Source organism: Haemorhous mexicanus, chromosome 3, assembly GCF_027477595.1.
Source record: "Haemorhous mexicanus isolate bHaeMex1 chromosome 3, bHaeMex1.pri, whole genome shotgun sequence".
Lineage (NCBI taxonomy): Eukaryota > Metazoa > Chordata > Aves > Passeriformes > Fringillidae > Haemorhous > Haemorhous mexicanus.
The window spans coordinates 50,704,833-50,725,279 of NC_082343.1; the positions used below are offsets into that span (position 1 = coordinate 50,704,833).

At 36.7% G+C, this 20,447-nt stretch overlaps 1 protein-coding gene across 8 annotated transcripts in view; it reads right to left on the reverse strand.

Annotated features, from left to right (window-relative positions):
- Positions 1 to 20,447, reverse strand: part of UTRN (utrophin) — a 338,373-nt gene that overhangs the window by 83,036 nt on the left and 234,890 nt on the right. For all 8 annotated transcript variants that reach the window (XM_059841749.1, XM_059841750.1, XM_059841747.1 and 5 more), the window contains one exon: positions 4,597 to 4,726. In XM_059841749.1, coding sequence (XP_059697732.1) covers positions 4,597 to 4,726 — 130 coding nt within the window. The remainder of the gene's footprint in view (positions 1 to 4,596; positions 4,727 to 20,447) is intronic.

Below are 20,447 nucleotides of genomic sequence, written 5' to 3' on the forward strand. Positions count from 1 at the left end.
CATGAGTGAATGAGCTCCCACTAAAACAAAAGCAGCAATGTTAAAAATAGTGTAATTAGTTTCTGGGTAAGATTCCACTGACTTCCAGTGGGCTACATCCTCTTCATTCTCCTAAGCACTTCTAATTTACAGTCAAGACTTCAGTCCAACTGCACAGCAGAGGGAAAAAAGAATCCCAGTAGTGTATGATAGCTAGAGAACAGACACAAGTGATTTGGAATAAAAATGCTGCCTGCTATATACCTGTTATATATATAGATCAGAAAAGAATAAATTGCCTCTTTTCAGTGAGATCTTCCTTGCAAAAGGAAATATTACGGCAGAGAAATTTACCTAAATGTCAGTGATGAAAAGCAAAAAAGTTCAGCTTTTATTTATGCCTGAAACAGATAAAGTTATTGTCTCTCTACAAGTTTAAATAAAGTAACTACATACCATTCACTGATGCTCATTAACAGATTTCTTTTGTAACACAGATGCGATTTATGGGGCTTTCTATTCAATCAATAGGAGATAACAGATGGTAAACACTTATTTTTAAATGCTGTGTTTATCACAACAACCTTTGCCACCAAATAGCAGCTTCCAAAGCTAGGAATCTAATTGTCTTAAAAAAATTAAGTTACTAAAGTAGTTGCACAACACTGCAGACTCCTAGAACCATTCACTATTACAATGAGAATCAGTGTAGTGGCCTGTGATCATCTGCTAGGATGTTCCACTGCTTCAGTGGAAATGTAAGGACAGAATTTCAGCAAAGTTTTAACATCAGTTCATAAAACCCTGGGGACATAAAATATGAAATCTGCTTTCCTTTATCTTTACAATGGCCTGTAACCTTACAGTATATGGAATTAAGAAGCCAGCTGTAACTATGCCATAGAGAAATATAATTAACATTTTTAGATCAAAGTTTTCTCCTGTACTATGGACAAGTGACAAAAAAATGCTAAAAACATAAGCATTTGCAATTCCTTTAACCTATCCATCCATGAAATTCAGCAGCTGGCCTGCTGGCTTGTCAATCAGCTCCTTTCAGATGCTGAGGCAGCTCAAATACAGGAAGACTGAAGCTTGTTTTTTTGTGATGGAGCCTCTCTACAGAAACGTGGCAAAACAACAGCAGTAGAAAAGACAGATGGGAGATGAAATTGACTAAGAGAGTAGTTTCCTAGAAGATAGAGAACTCTGTCTGAAAGTGCCAGTTACTCTATTGTACAGTAGAAGGCCAGCAGAAGAAGCATAAGGTGAGGATGGGGAAAGAAGAAACCAAGGCTACTCATAACTTGAAACTACATTATTGTCATATGTTTGGAATTAACAAGACCATTACAGAAAATAATGGGTTATCATAAGGCATGCTTAACAAATGTTCTCTTTGGATGGAACAATAAATGTACATATATATATGCACAAGTCCTTCAAACAGGTCTCAGACAAGTTCAAAACTGATTCTGATCAGTTTTCTCCTAAATCTGTCTTATTCTTTCCCCTTGCAACAATGCCCTCCCTGGCATAAAAAGACCTGTGGTGAAGGAGAAAATGAGCAAAAATATTGATTAAAAAAATTTAGATTCATAGGTTGAAGAAAATAGAAAACAATGTCACAACCTTTATCATCTTCAGATTAGCTAACCATTCCCCCAAAATGACCCCTTCCCTTGTACAAGGTAAGAAACAACCTCAAGAAACTGTGATTTCCAATTAATGCAAGTTTGAGTTAGTAAAATTGTTTTGCTATTTCTATTATAGAACCAGCCAAAGCAATGTTCAAATCAAGACTGTGCAGTGTTGACTGTTTGTCAATATTTTTAGAAAACAGACTGTCAATTTAGAATCCATAACCACACTCCACATTTATCAACATGAAGTGGACTTCATTGGAGTTAACAAGTTAGCTTTATTCAACTACAGAGAACACCACTGACCAAGAGACTGACAGAAAATAAAAAAATTAACATCTTAAAAGCAAACTAAAGCCCACACCCTTCACTGATAATGGTTAATCTGAAGAAAAATTGTGTGTCTCTGGCTGTCTTCTAATTCAGAGATTAAGTTTTCTGGAGACTGGGGGCATCAGTTGCCAGAAAAAAATTTACTAGACTCACTCTGAGGTGAAAATTAACAGCTTATTACATGTATATATGAGCTCAGGCAGAATGATTTAAAGATGGCTTTTGGCCTGAAGGTCTATTAATCTACAGAAAGTGCAGGCCTGCTCCGCACAGGGTGTGAGTGCCCACTGCCGGCAGCGGGAGCTTCACAGGGGTCTCTGGGAGAAGAGGCTGAAGCTGCCCAGTGCCAGGGACAGCAGACTCTAGTAACTCACCATGGGGCACACCTGAGGCCCTCAGCCACACTGGTGGCATCTGAGGGAAAGTGTATTTAAGAAACAGAAAACACCAGAGAGGAGGAGGGAACCAACAGGAGAAACAGCAGAAGGAACACCTAAGTCAGAGAAGGTGGAGCAACCCCATGGTAAGGCAGATTTTCCCCACAGAGATATTGCACAGAGATATCAATGTGAGAGGAAACAAGCAGGAAAAAGAAACTGCTAGGCTAACCATGAAGTCACCACCTTCCCACCTCTTGTGACACTCGTTGCCTCTCTGAGCATGACCGGCATCACAAGGCAGGGAAGGGACAGGAACGAGGGAGTAAAGCTGAGTCTGTCAGAGGTGGGAGGAAAGCTGTGGTTTTAATGTTTGTGAGGTTTTTTCCCCACTACAAATCAACTTAGTATTTAATTATTTATTTTAAATGGCAATAAATAGTTTGTTTCCCCAAGCCAAACCTGTTTGGTCCACAACAGTAGTTTGTACAGGATCTGCATCTGTGACCCATCTGATCCCCACCCTGACCCATGAGCTTTCTTCACTCCTGTTCTTCCCATCTCCTGCCTCCTTTCCACTGCAGTGGAAGACATAAGTGGATGGATGGGAGTTTGGCTGGTAGTCAAGACTAACCCATCACATGCTCCAAAAAGAAAGTCCATGGAAGTACTGAGTGTGAAGAAGAAAGAGGAAAAGAAGTTCAGTGCACATATATGAGGTTCCCCAGTCTGAACATATGACTGTTTTTTAAATATGATGACTAGACCAGAGACATGCACACATCACACTGTGATGCAGTTTACCATGGTCATCAAATTCCCTGTCATACTGTTCTCACTGCCATTGGTATAACACAAAATAATAATAATTTTCATCATAATAGACTGGATAGCAAGAATTATGATGCATCTTATAATCTGAAGTTTGTGTTTGCAGTTTGCATCCTGTCAATCAACACTAACTAGGTCATTGATATTAAACCCTGTTAGAAAATGAACATTTTGCATTGGCAAGGTTTTATGTACTGGCATCATTTGCACTGAGAGGTTCTATGGTTTTGAGAAGAGAACTTGCAATTTCGAACTTCTGTATGAAAGAATGAACAAATATACAGGGAGCATCCTTACTTTTCAACTGCAAGGTTGCTTGTGATTTAGACCAACTAAAACATTAGAAATGCCATAAAGCAAATGGGTTTGAGAGTAACAAGAAAAGTAATATTTTTAGGAGTCAGGAGCTCAGAAGAGAAGTCAAGCGAGGGTACCAGCAGCACTAATCAATGAGATAAATGGTTCACTGGCTTTAATCACCAGCTATTCAGACTTTATCACAAAGTTGGACTAGGGAATATGAAACCACGTAAAAATTTGTACAGAAATAACACAAAGTATGGATGCAGGAGATAAGCTGTTTCCACTGAACAAACTATAAGATGAAGTATGGAAATAAAAAATTAACTCCAAATTAATACTTTGATTTTGTAAATTATACAGAACAGTAAATTGTTCACACCTTATAGTAACTGACAGTTCTGAAAAAGCAGATTATTACCTTTTCCAAGAACAGTTCTTGTGTAACTAAAAGTAAGACTTCATAATGCTGTAGCTTATATCAGAGATATAACTGTAGAACTTAGAGATAATTTCCTATTTTGTGGTTGTGGGGGAGTGGAGAAAAATTATTAACTTTTTGCAGGTCTCTGATATTTAGAGTAATATCTCAACAAATACTATGCAAAACCAGTTTCTAACATAGCTGTGGTTCCATTCTTTAGCAATGATTCACCCAATATTCAGATCCTAAGGATTCTGTAATGACTTCCTTCCTAAAGCCGATTTATTTTACTTCTAATGAGATACACCACTAAACATGCTTATTTCTTTCTGTGGAGCAAAACTCTGCAATAGACATATGGATGTTTGAATGGGAATCCTTGAAGTACTATTCTGACTACATTTAAGGTGCATATGTCATTATATTAAGAAAAAAGAACAGAACAATCATTAGTGTTTTGAACCAAAAATTGGAAAAGGCAGAAGAGATGCTTCCACTTCTTCCATTAAAATGTTACAAATTTCCATTAAAATCTTACAAAGCAGAGAAGTAACACTTGAGTCTAAAACATTGAAATAAAAGCCATCAGGATGCCATTCAGAAAATTCTGAGGTCTGAGCAAGTAACTGGGATATAAAATATGTACTAGAGACATGCAAGTCCTTTCTCTCCTTTTTTGACCCTCCCCCAGCAGTGAGTATTTTCTGACCTGTTTTTGAATGCAAGCTCCTCCTTGGTTCCTCAGGCCCCTCAATTGGTTGGTCAGCAAGGAAAACTCGTGCCTGGTCCACAGCGTTGAGAACGGTTTGCTCTTTTTCCTTCAGTTCACGCCTCAGTGCCTTTTGGGAAGGGAAAGAAGAAGGCATTTGAAACTTGACTTTGTGAACAATATCATTTTCTCTGTTTTCATCTCTCCAACCAGACCTGCCTAGAGAGTGAGTAATAGCCAACGTTAATCGGACTGCAAGATAAAAACGCAAATTTTACAAAAAAGGAGGAGAAAGAAATTGAGGGTGGAAGGGTAATTTTTAGGAAATTCACTTGAAGAAAGGAAAACAAAAAAGGTGATGATGGTAAATTTAAAAAAAGACTAACAAACAAACTACTACATTAAAATTCCATTAGAAACTAAATTTAATGGGTTTATTGCTTTCAACAGGATTGCTAATATATAGTTTACAGACTGTTTACTTTTTTGATAGCTGGAATAACAGCAAATTGCATCTACTAAGACTTCAGGAAATTATTTTACAAATGCTAAGGCGAATTGCAAAAATTATTAACATTTCTTAGAAAATGAAACATCTTGTTTCTGTCTGCTATTTATCAATAGTTTTAAAATTTAGAACACATGTATTAAATTTTATTGTGATAACACGTTCTGAAAAAGCAATTTTTTAAACTAATAAAAAAATATTTTTATCCTAATTACGCAAAAATCCTTTGAAACATATACAGAAAGACAAAAAAATCAATTTTTATGTAAGATTTTTTCATGGTGGTAGAAATAAATTTCAGGATATTATGCTCTCCAGCACTTATGACTTTATTAAAGTTTAAGTGTAACCAACCTTTTTTTTTAAAAAAAAAGGTAAGTCGTCAGCTATTATGCTTCTTATGAAGCATTATCTTCCAGCATAAAGCATAAACCTGTCCCACCTAGAAGGAAACTGCTTTTCCTCTTTTATTTGTATTATTTTCTACACACAGAAACACAAAAGAAGATACTTTAAACATTAGTAGAATGCTGTTTATTTTTTACACTATATTTTTTGGTTCTAATTTAAAAGTCAAGGCTTATTTTGCTGTCATAATTTGCTAAGGTACCATTCCAGATCAAAAAAAGCAGTTAGCCAGTGCTGATGACATTATATAATAAAATGAGTTTTCAACTACAGAAAAGTTTGAAAAACAGACACCATAAAAGCATCACAAATGCTGTCTTATCTTTTCATTACTTAGTCTCTTGATGCCCCAATTACAAAAAACACCCTCATATCAACTTTAGCTTAGCAGGAGGCAAGATGTTACTTTTCCTCCCTCCTTCCCCACTTCATGCCATTATCTTCCTTATCTTTCCAAATCCTTCCACTCCATTGCTTCAAATAAAATAAATAAACAAACAGGTAAATAAATACATAACCTCAACAAAAACTAAGCACTGAAAGCACAGTAACCTCCATTACATTTAGGAACCTGCATCATACAGACCAACTTTCAGTAAGCAGTAACTGTTGTATTTATACAAACACTCCTCAGAACAGTGTTCTCTGCATACTTCTGAATAGCAATGATTTCTTTGTAGGATTCAGTACATACCAGAGGTAGTAAGTAAGGAAAATTGCCATTTAAAAAACAAGCCATTTTTATTAAAAAAAAAAAATAAATACAGAAATGGAAGTATTGTAAAAGCAACATTCCTGAAAAATCTCTTCAGTTCTTCACAGTACCTATCACTATTTTAATTTTACATTAAACACACTAGAATAAGACACTTTGAATCATCCACAGGATACAAATCATTAAAGCTTTCTCTATGTAGGAATTTGTTTCAAGAAAGAAAGAAGGCAGTATGTATGGCTAGAAAAATTCCCCATTTAAAAAAGACTTTTGGTTAGTAGAACCTGTGTGGATGCATCAGTAAAATATAACACATTTTAATTTCAAAAACTTTGTCAAAAACAGAGGGCTGATTATTACACTTTGAAGTAGGGAATATTTCTAGATTTACTTTTTTCCCCTCCATATAACTTCCAAAATATTTCCAAAGCATACAAAAAAAGGGAGGCTATGTCACATTTTGAGTTTGCTAAGAAATTCCAGCAGTTAAAAACGTTCTAGAGATGGATCTTTTTTACTCTGTCTCTCCTGTTTACCTTCACATAGTGTCTTTCATCAATTTCTCCGGACCCTCAATAAAACTTCAATAAAGTTTGACCTAAGAGATCTTGGATTTAATTTAACAACATCTCTGCCATTGAACTAGTCCAAATTGAGGTTGACAACAAAAGATTTTAAGAGTTTGGCCCATACAGTTCATCAGCTATAAGTCATCCATAGCAATCCTTATCAATATTTTTGATAGAGAACTCTCTTAGCATAAAATAAACCATACACTGAAATAATACCACTAAAATCATTTAGCAGTAGAGTACCTTGAGCACACCACAGACTTCCAAGATTATGTTTTCTTTTGGTTTTTTCTTATACCGCAGGTGCAAAAATAATGCACTGGGACTTGCATAACCTTTTCTTAGCAATACTCAATATATTTTTCTGTGTCTTTCTGCCAGTAAACAAGAAGAGCAATGAGACTACACAATGCAAGGTAACCAAGCATACCAATAATACTATCTCTTGTCCCAGCAAACCTCTCTGAGATAGAACAAAAAAAAGAAACCCACTTATAAATCTGATTTTGAGCTGAAATTTCATCTGTCTTGAATGAACAAAATAAAGATCTCATTGGAAAAATCATATCTAGAGGAACACTACAGACTGAAAGTAAGTCATAAAAAGCCCAGCAAGGAACATAAAATCTACAATACCGAATTTGCTGATTTTAAATGTTTTTATATAATAAATACAATCACATATTTTAGAGGTTTATTTAGTTTTTCAAGAGATAGCCCTCCAGTGGCTATTTAGAATGGATGCGCCTTCCTCAGTAGACAAGGATATTACTTCATTCTCCTTTTGTCACTAAGAATTAAAACAGTTAAAGCATTTCTAAAAGATACTTTAAAAGAAGCGTTGGGCTTTATCAGAGGTAAGATTTTTAAAAGAAGCTGCCTAAACCAGGGCATTACAAAATTTCTGTTGGGAATGCTTTGCAGCTGAAGTCTTTTCCTCTCTTGGAAAATGTAAAAGCTACAAAACCTTTCCTATTGTGACTTTTACACAGCTTAGTGTAACCTAAAAGCACCTATTTCCTTCAGCTGCACCTTAAAATTGTTATTTGAGCACAGCAAGTGGACTTCCAAAATTATTCACTGTTAATTTGCACTCTCTTTTTCTCTTTTGAATTGTACAGAATAATTCAAGGAGCAGATCTGCTTAACAGTTCCAACAGATGAAGGCAAAGCTAATTTCAAAGAAAACACATGGGATGTTTCTTAAAAACAGAACATATTTAAATCAGGTCTCATTATGCACTCTTTCAAGAAAGTAAAGATGCATGTTATTGTAACTCATATCAGTTCAGCACACTGTAGCCTTATGTGCCAATCAGCAGCTCCTGTAGCATTTAATTACTTATTCATCTTCATTCTGCAGCCGGTGCTTGAACACTCCTGTTACTTTTATACACTAAAATAAAATGGAAAAAAAATAATCTGTGGCATTTAACAGGATGGGAAGAATAAGCAGGATGATTGAGCAAACTCAGAGTGAGATGAGGAATTGTTTATAAAGATCATACAGAGATAAAGGTTGTGACTGAGTCTCTGCCAGCTGTCTCCATCACTAAAGAATGAACCAGAAAGAAAATAAGCATAGCATGTTTAAAAGCTGTTCCTTCCTGTCAGATACTATTTAATGGTACATGTACACACAAAATTTCACAAGTGTTTTGGTCTCTGCACACATCTCTCTGTAAAAGTCAATTTTATGTGTCTACCCCATCTGATAAGAAAACAGTCAAATAAAGAGCAATATTTAACTTGAGACCACACAGCCCACCATGCATTTACCTTTTACTACTTCATACAAAATCTATGTGGCAAGAAAAATAATGAAGGAGAAAAATGGTACCTAATATACAACCATTAATACCTAGAGATACAAAGACACATGTAGCACATGAGACTTTAAAGATGAAAGAGTATCCTACATGTTCTAATAAATGAGTGAAAAACAGTGACCAACACCAGAATAGAGGAAGAAAAGGAAATATGGGGGGGGGAGGAAAAAAAAAAAGAGGAAGCTGTTTGCCTTCCTAATAAACACATATTGAGTATTTTAGATTTATTTTTAATAGAGGAATCTAAATAGATATCTCAAAAAGGACCAAAGAGAAGTGCCAAAGGCTGCATTTTTCTTAGTTGTCTCTCAGTTTACCATTTGCCACTTGCTCTCTCTTCTGTGGTAGTATCAATAAGAGTGTGCAAATAGAGTGCCAACTACAAGGGTTCAGTGTGAGTGTAGACCTGGAAATCACGTCTACAGCAAATTCCTCCTTTTTGCCTGCATGAACAAGGAAAATAAATTGACAGGAATTTAAAAGCATAGATGTGGGCAAAAGCGAATTAGGCTATGCATGCTGGTGATCCCAGAGGCAAATGAATGTTAGCTTACTTAAGACTTTCCCTTTGATTTATCAAAATAAATGCTTCAGGCCAGAAATATGGGTACTTTTTCCACTGAGACTGTCTTGTCTCTTGATAATTTCCCTTCTCTCTCTGGAGAAGTGCATGTGCTCATGGCTACTCACCAAAAACACCACCCGCCTCTGAATATGCACTAATAGACACCCATTACATAAAATAAGCATCTAAAACATCTCTCAAACAAAGCAGCTTGCAGTAGTGCAGCCAAAGAGACAGTGGGAGGAAAGCATGCTGTGTCACTACTCCTCAGGCTTAGAGACAGGAAACACAAAGCTGTCACTGACGTTGTAAAAACTGGTAACCAGCAAACTGACAATCTCAAACTGCATCTGTACAGCCCTGCGAGACACTTCAATATAAGGAAGGATAACTGACTTTCTTCTGAACTTGTTACAGTTCAAAACCAGCAAGGCTATTTCCTCCATTTTCATCCAACAGCATTTTAAAATCACGAAAAGATATTTTGAAGTCTGTTTGGAAAAGCCACACTTAAAATAACCTCATGAGGACTTTGAAAGGCCTCCTTTGTGCACTAGAAAAGAATCCAGTACTACAGCACAAAGGCAAAAGTAAGCTTAATTGTCACACAGATTGCATCAAAAAAGACATTAAAAAGCTATTCTTAAATTAAAGATCAGAGGGCTATGCTTTTTCTTAAAAATTAAATTTTTTTTTTCCATAGTTTTCCAAGAAAGAACTTAGTATTTTCTGAAGCAAGAACTGCAAGTCCTAAATTCCCTAGAGATGCTACAGGATCTAAATCCAACTTCACAGGAAGACTCTGCTTAATTGAGCAAAGGTTACAAAATATGAGGCATAATGATGTTCATTAATATGTCTTCCAGCACCAATAATCTTATGTAACTTGATTTCTTATTTCCTAGTCCAGTAAAACGAGATTTTATTTGTGTTTCTAGGTCAATGATAACCAAGACTTGGTTGCCCAGAGAAGTTTGGAAGCTCAACAGAGCATAGTCTTTAGGGACTGGAAAACATGGAATGCCTAAAGACTTTTCTTTTTTCCCTTAAAATTTATTTATTTTTGTTGGGTGTTGGGTGTGGTTTGAATATGATTAAGAACTACATTGGGGGAAAAACCCCCACACCGTGCATCCTTGAGCTAATGCCAAAGATATTATCAAAAAGCTTTTTAAAAAATATATAATTTCTTTTTAACAAAAGTGAAAAGACAGGCTTCAGTGTGCTAATGTGAATTCTCTACTGAAATCCCCAGAAATATAACCACTCTGGCCAGTGGAACCCTTTTGTGATGGGTTTGCTGCTCAGTGCATATCCACTGAACTTGCTTTATTGGCTCTTTTTCTCTTCTTCAGGAAAGCAATTTTTTATATTCAATCCTTACTTTGTATTTAACTGTACCATGAATACTACAGAAGTATCATATTAACAGCATTACAAAATCTGACAGAATATGCCTATTTTGCTCATCCAGCAAGTTTCTAATATAAGTGAGCATATTTTGATTTAAATCCTTTGTAATATGACAGCTAAAAAAGGGTATGAGAATCATTAAATTTGATGGCTTGCATAAACTACACAAAAGATTAAAACAGGCTTGATTCAGAATGCTATCCATAGGAAAAAATGTTTTTAATGGAGCTTTTAGAAAAAAGTCTGTTTAACATATCTCATCAGAATTTAATACAAGAATCCATACAGACTGTACCCCAGAGACAGCAAAAATGCCTGAATCTGATTGGAGACTGAAAGAGGAAGAGAGAGTGAAGCTGTTGCAACTTTCTACTCTTCATGTGATGGAGAAAAAGCATTTACTTTCACACAACAGTCGTCATCACCCTGCTAGCAGTGGAACCAATTTTCAAATGCCAAACTGCCGGTAAAAACACATTCAGGTTTACATCAAAAGGACTATAGTGTGCTTTTGGTGAAGGAAAACTAATCCCACCAAACCCTACTATGGGAGCATGACAGCTATTGGATATCAACAACCTTGGAAGACTTGACCTCTTTTTCTTCCTGTTTTTATTTATTTTATAGTAAACCAGTTGTGTCATCAGAGGCATTTTCATACATCTCTGATCGACAGAAGGCAGCAATAGAACTAACCCTCTCTACTTGCTCTGCTTTTCTTTTGCCTGTCTCCCCAGACTCTGCTCCTGGCTCTTGTCAGAAACAGGACAACTACTTTCATGTAACTTAGGGACAATCCAGAACCTTTAATCTAGTATATGAGAACCGGTGTCCAGACACGAGGGACTGAAAAAATCAGCAAAGATAAAATAACATTTTAAGCTGTCTGCCAAAAAACCCCTGAAAAACCCCACAGGAAAAGATCACTGTACAATGCCAAGTAAAGCATTGCACTGAGTCTGTTTCAAAGACATTTAAAAATATTATATCCTCTAAAAAGCAACCTTAAAGACACAGCAATATACCATCAAAAAAAGGATCTTTCCATTTCAGATGAAACCGTTTTGTAAAGCTGTCTGCAGAACAGAAGTTGCATTTCTTCCACACTCTTCAAAGTTTTACCTCCTTTGAAGAAGCAAAGGAAATTTGTATCCTCGATGCTAACTCTAATTAGCTTCAAACTGTGTAACTGTGCACTGCACAGTGTATAACTGGGTAGCTTTGGATAACAGTTAATACTCAGTTGCATAAAACCCAACAAATGAGTTTGTGGTGGAAACACTCCCAGCATCAAACTCCATCTTTTCTTTATGGGTAGCAACTGGTATAACTTTTGCTTTTTATGTCAGAAAATACTCACAGAAAAAGAGGGAGGGATAAAGAACACAAAAAAAAGCATTATTCTGTTTATGCATCCAAAACATGTACCGCCTCCAGCCTGACACAAGACACACAAAACATCTGCTGCATATTGAATGGTTTATTACTTAATTGAGCAAAAGCCCTCCAATATCCTGTAAGCACTGCCTATTTTCCTGCACTCTTGGCAGTAAGAATCTATCTCTTCAACATAAGAGAGACACATTCCTCTTTCTTTGCTTGCTTGCAACAAACTGGCTTGGGTTTGCTCAGGATGTGTGATTGCTGAGCACTGATGAACTGCCATTAGTTTCTTGCTTCAAACCGAACTGATGCCACCATTAACAAGTTGAATGCTGCATTGCTGTTAAGAGTAGTTAAACTCAGTGACCTTTTGCTTATTTTGTGTCATTAAGATTACTCTTCATTTCTTCAAAAAACCACCAATGGGAGAAGTCAAATATGTCTGGCAACATAAGCTACCTCACAGTTAAATGGTACCTACTGTATTAACACAGAGGTCTTGAGAAAGACTTTTAGTAATTACAGTTCAAACTCAATGCACTTAAGAGAAACTTTGTGATATGCAGCAATATGAATATTCATTCAATATATAAAGATAGAATGCACTTTGTGAGCAAGCCCACATCTCCTGAGAGGTTTCTTCCACATCAGCCTCCTTACTGCAAGAGTACATCAGCATCCCTGACAATGAATCATGATCACAAATCAAAATAGAGCATCACCTAATAACTTATAAATCATCAGATCACTGCAAAAAGTCTCAAGGGAGCTTCTCTTGTATGAAAACTGTGTAAGGGGAAGAAAATTCTCTTTATGGAAGGAGGAAGCACAGGCAACAGAGCCCAGCTGAATATTGAAGCAGAAAAAAATTCTAGGGACTAGTTGCAATTTGAGGCGAACTCCAGTGTTCCTGTTCGGTATGCACGCATGCATACATGAGAGAGGACTGCTACTGGAAATCCTTTCAGAAGCAGAAACCCTGTCAATGTTAATTACTCCTCTTTCTTAGAAACAGTCACTTTGCTTTCTCTTTGGAAGGAAATGGTCCAAACAGACAACTGAATAATCACCAAACAGTCAAACTGTCTTCCTCACCACAGACTACTTCAATCTCCCTCACAGCTTTTTGCTCTCAACTCTTCCACTATGGCTTCCCATTTTCAAAACTATCTAAAATGACAGCAACTTTGTAAAGCTGTTATCACACAGTTTTACTGTGGCATGACAGATTACACTGGATATCTGTTTTGGGTCACTTCTCCAAAATTTCCTGTCTCTGGATTGTGTGCTAGTATATCCAACATCTGCTCAGTACAGAAAGATTACTGTAAAACCATTACTGAAAAAAATAAGTAGTGTTTGAAAGAGGAAATACTCTACTTCTGACAATTTTCCAGGCATTTATGAGAGAGTCATGAGGAAGGAATACCCTAAGGCCAACATGACTTTTCCTTCTGCTTAAGTCACCTCCTTCAGCTCATTCTAGCTGCCATCAGAAATTAGAGGAACATGAAAACACAGAACCTGGCACCTAAGCTAAAACTGTAAAAGCCAGTGGGATTTAAGAAGAAAAAAAAGGTGAAAAAGGCAAGACAAGTATAATATTCCATATATTCTATGGCACAGCAGCAATGCAGCAGGTATCATAACATAGTTGTGGTATGGTTGGATTTTTTTTTTTGGGGGGGGGTGGCAGGGTGTGCGTTTGGTTCAAGTAGCAGAGAATTTTCCTTCATCATAAGCCACACAGAACATGAATAACAAATAGATTTCTGCTGGGAGTTTAAGCCCCTTGTCAAACAGGGGACACCCAAACTTGTCCCAACATGTAATAGTGTGTGTTGCTTTATTAGTTCCATTTATGCCTCTGTAATCTGAACTTGCCCAACACAACAGTCTTGATCAGTCTCTGCATTTTCAAACAGATGATCTAACAACATCTCAAAAGCAACAGGAAGTCCAGCTGGACCTGAAAATTCAACTAAGAGGATAAACCAAAAAAAAAAAAAAAAAAAGGCTGCTTTTAGACAATTCCACCAATAAGAAATTAGAATTAAAATACTGCTGTGCATTCAGTATAAGTATATTAATATAAAACACTGAGCAAACCCACTTGAAAATTGTCAGCGTTTTCAAATAGCGTTCCATCACCCAGTTACAGGGTTGTGCCCTCCTTCTTTCCAAATGAGTTTGCTATTTGATTTTAACAATCTGCTTGGGGTTTTATTTAGTAGAAAAAAATTGAAATTAAAATAATCCAGGCAAAGTTCTGCAAAATATAGATGGACAATAAAGAAAAAACTTTGCCTTATTTTTACCCACAGTAAGTTCTTTTCATATCTGTTCACATAAATCATATTCCTTGATTAAAAATAATGATATAAGAATGACTGTTAATCTGGAAAAAAAGAAAAAAGGCCCAACTGAAACTTATTGCAAAAGCTGTCATAGGCCATTTTTTTGGGATGACTACAAAGCACCTTTCTGTCCATGGGAGACAATATAACTGACAGTGATTAGGAGTCAATTAGAGAAAGACACCAGGACTTAAAAGAATACTTCTGTGAAGCAGAGCTACTTAACTCAGCTCCACAAATACTTTCCAATATAGGGTGGACACATCAGAGAGATCAGAAGACAGACTTATTACTCATGTTCTCTCACTTCATTTCCTTTCTCTGCTTTGTTTCTCCATATGACAAGCTTTTTTATTTGTAGCTCTTCAGGCAAAGAATTGTAATATTTTATATATAGTAGAACCAGCATGCATTAAACAGGATTTCTTTTTCTTTAGAAACAGAATTTGAAACCACAAGCAATTTCTCTTTACGGGAAAAAAAAAAAAAAACAAAACCCACAAAAAGCCCCCCAAAACCCCCAACCATATAATCAAATTGTTATTTTTAGTCCTCAATACTTAGAAACAAGCTCTACACCATGTCAAAGTTACCTAGTAAAGATATAGAGAAAAGTAAAAGCAACAAGTAAAATACTGAAGGTATAAACAATAACACTGAGAACACAGGGAATGCCTCAAAATCAAAAACCAAAATTGGTTTTAATGACTGAATGCCAAAGAATAATTCAACACATCTGCAACAATTTCCCAGAAATTTAAATTGCCAACTTAAAGCCATTAAAAAAGGTGAAAACATACTAATGCAGCAAGACACCTATATACTGCTCCCTTTCCCCAGAAACTTTAGTGAAAAGAGTACACCATAAATATAGATTTTTTAAAAAGTAAAGGAATTTCACTTATTTCTTGTATTTAGTTAATTGATATTGTATTTAGCAATAGGGTGCACTAGCTGCAGTGCTTTTAACTCTGAAGTCATTGCTTTCTTAGAAATTTCTTCACATTTTTCTGCAAGTATAAACAAAATGCAATAAAAGCATGCTTACTTGCAGTATGTTGAGATTTTTTAGGCCACATATCATCTTTGGTACACAAACTGTTTTTTCAGCACGGCTTTAATAATGTGATTCACATCTGACCTGTGTCTGTTTAGTTTTCTCTCTAGCCATAAAAGTACCTTTGTTTTTACAACAGTCATGGGTTTTTTGTTTGTTTGTTTTACATACTGTGCTCTGCTTACCACTAGCCACTCCTTCAGAGACCTAGCATTAAGATAATAACTTCTTCCTTCTCTTCTAGTGCTGCTGCACCAGCACCATGCAAAGCATAAGTAGGAAGACACAGGTGAAAAAAGGGGTTGAGAAACTGCAGCCAAGCACCCATGCTCACTGGACTAAGAATCTTGTAGCAGCCAGAAATGTCAGAAAGCATTATCTGCATGATCATACAAAAGAATACAAGATCATCAGAAAATCATCCCAAATGAGGCTGACCTATTGAAAAGGAGAAATTTCAACCAGGCATGACTGCTTTGCAGCAGTCTGTGTTTTAGTCAAAGCCTGGGGACTTGCTGTATCAAGGACTGAGGCTCCTGAAACCCTCCCTACCCAAGGACATGATGGCAGATGCTGACCACAGCACTGATGTCAGCATCAAGTACTTCTCAGTGTCTCTCTGCTACAACACTTGAGATTGAAAAATCACATGCAAAGGATAAAATTAGCAGATTCCACTGAAATTTACCTCCCTTGCTTTTATTTGATGATAAAAATATTTTCACAACCAGTCTTCCCTCTCCTTTCAGGGCATTAAACGTTACCCTGCCAGCATTTTGTTCTGTTGGAGGGTTTTTTCCCTGGCTTGAACCTCATCCCTTCAAGGCAGTGAATGCTTACATAAAATTCTATCCTCTCTCTTCTGAGGCAGGTCCATCACTCAAAAAGAAGATGGAACCAAAAAAGAGAAAGTGTACAAATAGCTGTTATTTTAAAAATTGAAAGAAACAAGAAAGTATTCATATGAGACTGATTTCAAGGTAAATAAATACAAACTGTATAAAATCTAGAACAAGGTGAAAAGAAATTTTAGATGACATGCAGTAATATATAACAGAAAAATGATGTATTTGTTCCAGTAATTTCTTTAAAACTATCTCATTTACTATTCTCTCTTCTATTACTGCTAATATTAAATTCTTGCTGACCCGTTACACTGCCTTAATGAGAAATATACTAATAAAAGTAATGATTGGATTCAATCATTCAAGCCTCTGTTGGTACTGAAAATTTTAATTTAAACCCAAATAAATCAGTTATAAAGTATGCACTTTTTAATGACTGTTTATAAAATTATCAGCATAGCCCTTTCATTAATCACAATATTTTACTTTTTATTTTAAAAATTCTTCAAGCCTGTAAGTTCCAAACTAGCTGTTTCAAGGGAGAGGAAATCTGCAGGTTTTTAAAAAAACTATTCTATTGCCTATATTAGGACTTTTAGACTAAAAATTCCTTAGTAACATAGAACGCATAAAACTCAGTCCGACTTCAAACAAAAGGGAAAATAAATGTATCAGAACATTTTAATGATTTATGGCTTTGATTTACTCTCTCTTAAGCTTCTAAATATTGTTTGCAAACACAAAATTGCTGACAACAATATTATAAAGCTGACTGTGAAATATCATTGGCATATTGTGTTATACCATCAAACATTGGCATAGAGATTTTTTTCTCTAGATTTACACATTCATTTAACAAGAAAGGTCTAAAAGATAAAATCTTATCATAAAATACATTAATTACCATTAGCAGCAACTATTAAGTTCTTTGAGAACATCTTTGAAATGTTCTCTCTCACTACAGGCTATGCCTGTTCATTTAAGGAACAGCCTCAGGTGGCTAGAAATTCAGAAGAACTATTCAGCTTCCCACACCCCCTCACAATCCAATCTGTCCTACGGAGAAACAGGATATAGGTGATGCCTTGTGAAGGCTGACCTAGAACAGAGGCTAGACAGAGTTAAAGAATAAAGTAGGTATTTAATAGAAGGCCTCAATGGATACACCTTGGGCAGTACAAGAGCCCAGCCAGGGCTGCACCCAAGATGGACCCAAAATGGTCACAAAATGGGTGGCTGGTCATGAGATCTCACACTTTTATAAGTTCTGGGCCGTTAGCATATTGGAGTTAATTGTCCAGTTATAGCTTTAGCTGATGAAGTCCCATCCTTCTCATTTTTCTCTCTCCAGTCCACCGTTGTTTATGCTCTTGGGCCTGAAGTTTGGATCAGTGGTCCTTGGTCCCCAGCTAGAGAAGGAACTGTTTTGTCTAGCTACTCTTTGAAGAGAGCTTACCATCCCTTAATATGAAGCTCAGAACTACACTCTAAAGCAGTTCAGAATCTGAAAAATATAAAAGCTAAAACCTGAGGCATCACAGGGATAACCAACAGCAACCACTTAACAGCACAGTCACGTGTCAGTGATAGCAGGGCATCTCAGACTATCAAAAACTAGAGTTAATGCTGATCTTCATTCACTGCAGAACCAGAAAAGGCTGCTCATGTCACAGAAGTTACTGCATTTGTATTGTCTATTTAGCAGATCAAGCTACGAAGTTTGACGTCCAGGTAATATATAGTGCTTGAAACCACTTTAGGACACAGTAGCTTCACTACTAGCACTGACATAATGCTCCATTGTCATTAAGCAACAAGATAGAAAGGACCCTTGAGAAAACTTAGATTTTGTACAGGATGCTTTTAAAGTGTCCTCACACATTACAGGGGAATAAATTACAAGATGACCAACCAAGCATGTAAAATAACTCATTAGTAGTAAAAGTGTGAGGACAACACAGCATTCCTTCCAGAAAGAGGTGCCTAAAGAGCCACCCCAAAGCCAAGACATAAACCAAAAGGAACCCAACCCCCACCACCAACAGCCACTTTGTCGAGCAAATATGTTTTATATTAATCACACCATACTCATAGAATTCTGTAACCTACTGATTAAAACAAAGTAACCCCAGTAACTCTAAGGAATAACTGCAGACACTGCAGACCTACCAGGCACAGCACTACATGGAGGAACTGTACCTTAATACTGAAGCTCAAGGTACCCCAAGTCTTCTGATGTGGACAGCTACCGACGATACTTTAAATGACAGGAGGAAAGGAATCATGTTACCAGCCTCACAAGATGAGGTTCCAAAAAGGTTCCATTCAGGTTCTAAATCCAATTAAAATAAAAAACCCTCCATCTTTCCCCTAAAACAACTAACTCTGGATGAGTCTGTAAGTGGTAAGGACCTCTAGCAGCTCAAGGTGTGGGAGTGGGAACCCTAGACCCAATGTAACGCCTTTCTGAAGCGCAGCACAGAATTCACTTTGCAGGAAACACATGTTAGCGAAAACATAACCTCCAGCAGCTTCCCTAAAAAGAAAGATTCAAATCTTTAAGCATCATTTTAGGTTTACGCCCTTTGGTACCCAAAGCTGAAAGACCAAAACTTCAGGGAAGAAAACTGCTTCTAGTAACATACCTAGGAATTCCCCAGCCCCACAGACTAACCACCCTGGAGGAGAGAAATTCACTGAAACCCAGGGTCAGAAGATGTGGGGTAACTGTCTAGGAACTACTATTAGCTATGGTTAAGAGTTCTTGGAAAGAAAACAAAACAGAGCAAAATACCTCCTGTGAGATTACCTTGCCCATTAAACCAATACCTACCCTTGTATTCTAAAAATGCAACAAAACAAAAATGGGAAAATTAACAGAAAAGTGTAAGAAAAAGCAGAATCCCATCCCCTCCCCTATTTTGAAACCTAGCCTTCCGTCTCTAGAATCTGCATGAAAACAGGAGTGGGTGGCTGCCATGGAAACACAATTTCTCCAATTTATTGCTGATCTTCCTAGGGTGGATTACTGACTGTAATAACAAGGGATTGAGGATCCTTGAGTTCAGAAGTTAACTGGAATAAATAGTCTTCTTCCCTAAAGAGCCTGCCTGCAGCAGCAAGAAGCAGGATCTAGATTAAGATGCTCTTAACAGAAAATAAAGATTCTTCACCAGTTCCTGTGTGCAAATGCAGTAAGTTTCAGGAGGATTTAAAAGTGGTAACAGCCTCTCTCTTACTGCATATTTAAGAAGTGCATCATAAACTAATGCATCTGTTCAGTTTCTCCAAAACAGTGATGCAGAGGGGACTCTGCCAACTGAAAACACAAGACGAAAGAAAATAAATCTCTTTAGTGTTTGCACAAAATTCATATGGAAAATTGACAGTTATATAAAAAGGTTCTTAAGATTTGCATTAATCCCAACAAGCTCCAGTCCACACCTTGAGTGACAAATGAACAGCCTAGTTAAATAGAATAAGTTTCTTAGTAGTCCAATTTATCAAAACAGGTAACAGAGAAATCAAGGAAACCTGAGCTGGTTTTATTGACTATACAGAAAGGACCTCAAATTTGTGGCAAAATGAGAAAGGTATGAGCAGGACAAACAGTTTTCATCTCTAATACAGGCTATGAAAGCATCTGAAAAAAATATGGCAGTGGACCCTGTATTATTGTGGCCCTCTAGCAGCACTCTCCAGTTGAAAAAACAGATTCAGTGTGACTGTGCCAGTGTTTTTTCCTGGCTCTCTGCCTTTGGAAAAACAGACCTCAGCAAAAAACAATATTTGCATTCAGAGAAATGTCCTGTCTCATTTCCTTATACCATCCCATCTCTGGGATCCAGTGAGGCAGCTCATCTGGTAACATATCATCCTTACGTTTCAGGAGGTACCCAGCATTTTTAAAAGCAATTGAAATACCAACTGATCTTACAAAAAAGCATACACAAATTTAAAACCATGAGCATTTTTCTGAGTAGTTACAGTTTAAGAAAAAAGGTCTTTGGAGTTTCATTGCCAGGTCCCAGAAATTATTTGCTTAACATGCCACTTACCAAAAAATAGCCAACAAAATATTGAGCATCCTCAGGAATGACAAAAAAAAAAGCCAAAGTTGTATTACATGATCAAACATGGCATTGGTGCAACTTCATCCTAAGTATCACATGCAACAGCAGTCACTTTCGTTCCCTAGG